Genomic DNA, 7,187 nt, shown 5'->3' on the forward strand with positions numbered 1-7,187 from the left:
TAAAGAGTGAAAAAGTCAATCCTCTCAGGTCAATCGAAAAGATTGACATTTCAATCTACCAAGAGTGAAAATCACATATTTTCCTCCATACGAGTAGTAAAATTTTCACAGAGTGTTCCCTGCACAATCTCTAAGATTGAAAATTTCACTCTAAAAAGATTGAAATTTCACTCTTTGCAGAGTGAAAATTTTACTCGTAGGTGGAGGAAAATGTGTGATTTTCACTCTTGGTAGATTGAAATGTCAATCTTTTCGATTGACCCGAAGAGTCACTCCGAGGAGGATTGACTTTTTCACTCTTTGGAATTTAGAGAGTACATGTAGTACAGTGGCGTAGCATGGGTCATCATATGGGGGGAACCGATGGGGTCTGATGGGGGGGCACAGGCCATTTTTCTGCAATTTTCCCATGGGATTTTCTAAATTTTGCAATTGATTGGGAGAGGTATGTACCCCCATGGTGCCCCTATGACGCTATGCCATTGTGACGAGACAAATTATGTTGAATGATTGATCAAAAGTTGTGTGTTATCATTTATAAGCTCTCTGTATTTTAAGACCTCTTTTGGCAAAATCTGAGCACTTTGATATTTTTAACCCCCATAGAGCCAAAAATGTGACCTTTGACCTTGTCGGCTATAACTCAAGAATGGCACGTCCTAGAAGATAGGTCAAACTATACATTTTCTGAATCCATGTGACTAAAGGAATACATAGGAATAGTTTTTAACACAATTTAAGCAACTTTGAAATTTGACCCTGTGTAAAGTTTGATGAAGTACCATTTCCTGCCAAAAGCTACTGCGGCTCAATTGCTATCAGGCATTTTTGTGTAGCCCATGATGTTAACAATAGTCTACCTATGGTAAAAGTGCAGGTTTGCCCCCCCCCCCCGGCTCACACACTATTAGGTATTCAATTACAATATTGCTTTCCCTCTCTGGACCAGGACCACCAACCTCCTCCCACCCCTTTGCACATGCCATATATTTGCAAACTTTGCTTGGGTGACCTGCACCCCAGAAAGCCCTTAGAAGTACAAACGCCTGTATCTTTAAATGGCGTTTTGGCCTATTGGCTCAGACGATCCTTGATATTTGGCGTAGTGTTTTCCTAAGCCTTTAGAGCGTGCCCCGTAAATGCATGCCAAAATGCTTGCCCCCTCCTCTCGGCCTGCCAAAAATTGATCCTCCCCCTGGCTTTAAAAATTGCCCCTTCCCTTTTCCCCGAAACCTGGACCCGAAGTTCCAGGCACTAGTGGCGTATAGTGTGTGTAATCATATTGGGGGACACAGAACACAAACAAACAAGACCATGGGGGGGGGGGGGGGGCATCGCAGGCAGTTTTTCGGCAATTTTCCAATTGGATTTATTAATTATTGCAAAAATTTTGCCCCTATGTCCTCCAGGGCTCACAGGCCTAATTATTGCACAGCCCCAGCTGCAGTTTTGGCCTGTCGTTTTATTCATAGGCCGGGGGCACCCCTTACTCAGAAGACCCATCAAATTCTGAATAGCGGGCTTGTTTTCATTTAAAATGACCCGCTAACCAGAAGACCCACTAATCAGAAATCCCGTGTACCAGAAGACCTGTTACCGGGCCCGCTACTCAGAAAATATTTCCGAGTATTGGGTATTTTCTGAATTGCGGGCCTTAATTCTGATTAACGGGCTTTTGCAGGGTTGGGGTTAGGGTTTAGGGTTGGGGTTAATACAGCCCGCTAGTCAGAATAAATTCTGATTAGGGGCTTTTACATAAATTCAACAAAAAGCCCACTATTCAGAAAGTTCATTCTTCCAGGGCTGTGCAATAATAATATGAGCCCTCCCAATTTCCAAACGGCTAGAAAAAAATTGCTTGCCCCCCCCCCTCGCCGCACGCAAAAAATCTCTTGCCCCCCCCCTCTCGGCCCGCCAAAAATTATTTGCCCCCCCTTGAACATGCCAAATTTTTTTGGATCCCAAATTGCAAACCTTAAAATGGTCTAGATGTCAGTGTTATGAAAGCGGAGTGAGCAAAAGTTTTTATATTTAAGCATTAAAAGGCGCCCCATGAATGCGTGCCAAAAATCGCTTGCACCCCCCCTTTCAGCTTGCCAAAATTGCTTGCTTCCCTTTTCGCTGGCCAAAAATTTCTTGCCCTCCCAATTTTACCCTCGGCCCCAAGGGCTCATAATTATTGCACAGCCCTGAGTGAAGAGCTGCGCTCCCGGTCCCCGCACTCCGTGCATCCGCGGGTATTCATGCTCGTCGAAAATTTCGCGAAATTGAAAAAAAAAGGGTATTTTCATGGAGAGTCTATGGAGCAGCCTACGTGTTTCTGTCAGAAAAGGGTATGTTAGAACTATCGTTCGCGTTTTAGCGAAAATAGGGATATTGTCGAAGGGCAAATAATTCATGCTAAATCGCTAAAAAAGGGTGTTTTTCCCTAAAAACTTCGCGAAATGAGATGCAAAAGGGGTGTTTTTAAAGTTCACCGACAAGCATGAATACCCGGATGCACGGAGTGCGGGGACCGGGCTGCGCTATGCCCTACATGTATACTAGTAGCCTAATTGGTATAAACTGGCATAGGCCTGCCTATCCTAATGGATCCTTATATTCCTGGCAGTGGCGGCCCAGGAATTTTTTTGGGGAGGGGCATGGGAAGTGAATTTGGGGGAATCGACAAATTTTGTGCAAAATTGCCACAAAAAGTGGATATTTATGTGATTAGGGGGGGTTTTGCCTCAAAAGCGGGGGAAAACTGGGGGGTGGGGCAAGAAAATTATTTTTATTATTATCCCCCCCGTAGGCCTATCCCAGGAACTGACGATGCATGATGCACCGGTGCATGCAATGCACTTTGTTCAGCTTTAGGTAATATTTTACCCTCCATATCACCAGATTTGCCCCCCCCCCCTGCATGATCCTCTGTCTCCTGCCCTGGCGCGCCAAAAATCTCTATTTTACAATGTATGGGAAATCCCCCACCCTACCATTGAGGCACGTGACGGTGAGTGTCGGATCCACTGCCACGCTCATCACGTTGGAACTTGCAGCGTGGAGGAACATGCCTCAGTTGGTCGACCAAAAATTGCGCAATCGTCATTCCTATTTCTGGAATCTCCCTTCTGCATGTTCTGTGACGAAAGCAACTCGCCAATCAATTAGCGATTTCAACCAATCATATTGTAGGAATATGACGTATTTTCCAAAATTAGCGACCGACGGATTCCCCTTGTTCACGATATCATTCTCAAATGAAAATAGTACCAATTACTCTTTTGTAAAAATATTATTAAAGAAAGTAAAATTCAATGATGGTTGACAATTTTCATGTTTGTAGACAATATTTAAGTGGAAATTTTGTGAGATTTTGATAACGTTATAGGTGAAATTTGATAAAACATGTGGGGATTACCACGCGGATAAATAATGGTATCAATTGAGTGAAGCGGTCAACTTATACGTCATAGGAACGTACATGCGCCCATCTGCCACCATTCTTTTCTCAACGTGACACGAAAGTAGATGTTCGCGGCATTTTCTGTACCCGCCGAAAAAAGTATATTTTAACCAATAATTGGTATCTGACATCACTTCAACTTGTTGGATTCATCCGGGGAAAACCTTCCAACACGTGACAAAGTTCTACATATAACAGAAAACACGACTTTACATCATCATTCTTGCGTTGATTCACCATGTGCTTAGGACATGGATTCTACTGCTAACTTCTACGACACCGATTTCTTCGGAACTGAAACACCAGAGAAAAACCAAAAATTCCTTTTCGAGTCTGCTGATCCAATTGATTTCAGTGACGACATTGGTGGACTTTACGAACACGAGAACAGTATAGACTTTAGCAGATACATACATCAGTCGGGAGAACAACCTAACCCGAACTTTGATATTCTGCAGAATTTTGGACTTTCTACATCGCCACCCAAACCGCACGAATTCACTTTTCCTTCGACATTGATCAAAATCAAGCCAGATCCAGACGCACCTGACGTCGACGACATCGTATCAGAAATTGATACGGCACCTTGTACACCAGCTGTAACTGATAGTAATCCAGGTAAGATAACATACATTATTTAAAATAGTAAAATAAAAACAAAATGTAACACATTATAAATAATAATTTATATTTTAACATGCTATATACAGATACAACAGCACATGTACATGTTCAATATGTTAGCAGGGATTGTGCATACATGATTGTGTTGTACATTGTATCACTATCTGCCATTAATTAATATATACTTATGGATTGTTTCTGCTTGTAAAGTGAGGTTATCAGTGACTTGCACATTCTATGCTATTAGACATGATTCTGTGAGACTGAAACACATTGATCAATGAATTGAATTAAAATTTCAGTCTGGTTACAAAATTTTTATAAAAATTCAACTTCAAGACAACGATGGCGTGTAACGGTGTGCACGTGTGTTGGTCCAAAAGTTATGGGATGGAATGTGAATGATTCATGACTTGCCCATGCAGAGTTAATACACCATTCTGCACGGTGAATTGAAATTGAATGAATCATTCCATTAACATGTTTGGAAAACTAAATATAAGAAAGTAACAAGTGTAAAGCCACTGACTGAATACATGGAATTATAACAAGTGTACTAAATGATGTGTTCCCATTTTATCTTTGTGCAGCTTCTCCAAGGTACGATTCAGACGACACCACGGGTGAACACATGCCTCAGATAGACGAGCTGCAGGAAGGGGAGGCCGTGCCGTCAACCGGCAACTACTACATCCAAGACGGCCAGAGTTCCCACCAGCAGCTAGTGTTCTACCAAGAGCCCAGTGAGACTGCGTCAGAGCCCAGCAGTGCCCAGAGCAGCCCAGGAGGTCCTCGCAGCAAAGGTGGCGCTAAACGAGGAAGAGCACGGAATCTGCTGGATAAAGAATCGGAGGAATACCGACAGAAGCGTGAACGAAACAATGTTGCAGTAAGAAAGAGCAGAATGAAGAGCAAAGAAAAGCATGTTGGGCTCCAGAAGCGGGTAGATGAGCTGGCGTCAGAAAATTCAAGACTGAATAAGAAAGTTGAACTTCTCACAAAAGAATTAACTGTTCTGAAAAGCCTCTTTACAAATGTTGGGAAGCAGCCACCAAAGCAGCTTCTCAGTGTCCTACCACAATGAATTTGACAAAGCACTATGCGGTATTGACCTGCTAAAAACTATCTACTCTGCCCAAGAGTGGCCAAGCTGTAAAACATGTTCCTATTTCGATTGTAGCATTTATAGTTATGTCAAAGTAAATCCAAATAATGAAGTTAGCAAAAAGTATTGTATTATTTGTGCAAAGTGTGTATGCCAAAATTCAGTTCCAAAGTTGACTTCTCATTTGGTCCATGGTATGATCATTCCTAAGGAATGTGATGTTAAGTGTATTGGGTTGGAGAGGAGAGGGACTAGTACGAGAGGGATGGAATTTGTCTAGTATAGAAAGGGCGTGTTAAGAAGAAACAATTGAAATCATGTAAGCACTCAAATTATTTTTGTGTTGTACAAACCAAGCCATTGAAACATTTGAAATTCTCTAAACCATAAAATTTACTTGAACAATTTTCAAAGTTATGGTTTATTGATGTTTTTGGATACAATTGTGGCCTTTGGAACGTGTGTACATGTACCATGTGGGCCTTTTGCTCAAATTTCTGGCCGTACATCCTCGTCGTTTATTTCCGGTGTAGTGTTTACATGGTGTTCAGGGTTGTACTGAAGTGAAACTACTTCACACTTTACTTTTTTAAGTGGAAATTTGACACATAATTTAATTTTTGCGCTCAACACGGCTATCATGAAAATAAAACATGCAAATAATAATGTACTTTGCAAATTTAAAACAACAAGCGGAGTAATTTGTAATTGACATAGTCGCAAAAACTACACGCGTGTTCAGTGTTTTCGCTAGATTCTATAGTGATGGGGCGAGCTGTCAAATCAGATAACTATGGGAGTCCTTAAAAGAATCTGTGGATGCAAATTCTGACATGGTTATCAAGTTTTAGTCTCAATGGGTCCAATAAGACCCATTTGCAGTGCAAAACGATGTGAACCCCAAAACTCAAGTCTAGCGGGAACCTGGTTATGTTCCGAATCTTGATATAAAAATTCGAAAGTAAATCAAAGATGCCAAAATTCTATTTTTAGGATGCTTGGTTTTGACCAATGTATCATTTTCTACATGTATATGAAGTAGCTTATTTCTTGGTTACAGTGTATTTATTTATAATTTTTGCAACTACAAGTTGCTCAACTGCATGGAAAAGTTCATGCAATGCATGATGTAAATAAGAAAAATTGTTTTTAAAAGTTGAAATAAGCTACAAACCCCAGCATTTATATGTTTGGTAAGTCTGGGTAAAAAAAGAATCTTGGCATTTTGGATTGATATTTAAATATATGATAATGTATTTTCTCTTTTAAAAAATAATCTATTCTATATAAATACATTGTATTTAAGCATAAATTTCACTGTAACTTGTGCATAAAATGATAATATGCATGTGAAATCTGTGATACATACACGTTTACCATCCAGAAACAACAGAAAAAGAAAACGAAAATAAATCTGAAAAAGCAAATCAAAGAAAAAACAAGTTGAAATTGTGAATTATTTTGTGTAGCAAAAGGTTGGAGGTTGATGTCACAAACAGTTGCCTAGAGATGTTATAAATCCTACAAACTCTTCCATCCTATTTATTTACATAGGCAGTGGTTCCCCCTCCCCACTTTTTGCTGACATGCCAATCCCCGGTGCCATTTTACATTTACAGAAAGGTGACCTGATATTTGGAAAGTCAAATTCTTTAAAACTTGCGTATAACATAAATTGTTGTGACTGTTGTCCCTCTCAAACATTCATGCAAAAAGAACTCGTAAATGTGACTGATTCATGGAATTACTGGCATTTCTACAGCATGATAATGATTATGTAATAAATTGATATCAAATGAGAGATCCTATTTTTCTCATCAACATATTGAAATTAGGAGATCCAAATCGGGTGTATTCCCGAATTAATCTCGAACAGTCAAGACCAATTTGACACATTTTTTTTATGATTTCTCCCGAAATATACTGATTTGGAACGCCTAATTTCAAGTTGCAGAGATGCCAGTTTTCAGGTTTTAACCCAAACAAGAAATGTCTTTAAAAAGACAACGC

The 7,187-nt window shown here is 40.2% G+C and overlaps 1 protein-coding gene across 1 annotated transcript; it reads left to right on the plus strand.

Annotated features, from left to right (window-relative positions):
- Positions 1-3,470: 3,470 nt before the first annotated feature.
- LOC140136232 (uncharacterized) lies at positions 3,471-6,118 on the plus strand. The gene is made up of 2 exons (XM_072157956.1): positions 3,471-4,066; positions 4,663-6,118. Exons 1-2 carry the CDS (start codon positions 3,700-3,702, stop codon positions 5,154-5,156), a joined length of 861 nt encoding a protein of 286 aa, XP_072014057.1. The 5' UTR covers positions 3,471-3,699; the 3' UTR covers positions 5,157-6,118.
- The last annotated feature ends 1,069 nt before the right edge of the window (positions 6,119-7,187 follow it).

This window comes from Amphiura filiformis, chromosome 16, assembly GCF_039555335.1.
Source record: "Amphiura filiformis chromosome 16, Afil_fr2py, whole genome shotgun sequence".
Classification (NCBI taxonomy): Eukaryota; Metazoa; Echinodermata; class Ophiuroidea; order Amphilepidida; family Amphiuridae; genus Amphiura; species Amphiura filiformis.

What these genes read in the sequence shown, in the direction of transcription:
- LOC140136232 (XM_072157956.1), top strand. Translation starts at nt 3,700, where the DNA reads ATGGATTCTACTGCTAACTTCTACGACACCGATTTCTTCGGAACTGAA. An exon ending in TGTAACTGATAGTAATCCAG is followed by an intron (nt 4,067 to 4,662) that starts GTAAGATAACAT and finishes ATCTTTGTGCAG; the next exon opens with CTTCTCCAAGGTACGATTCA.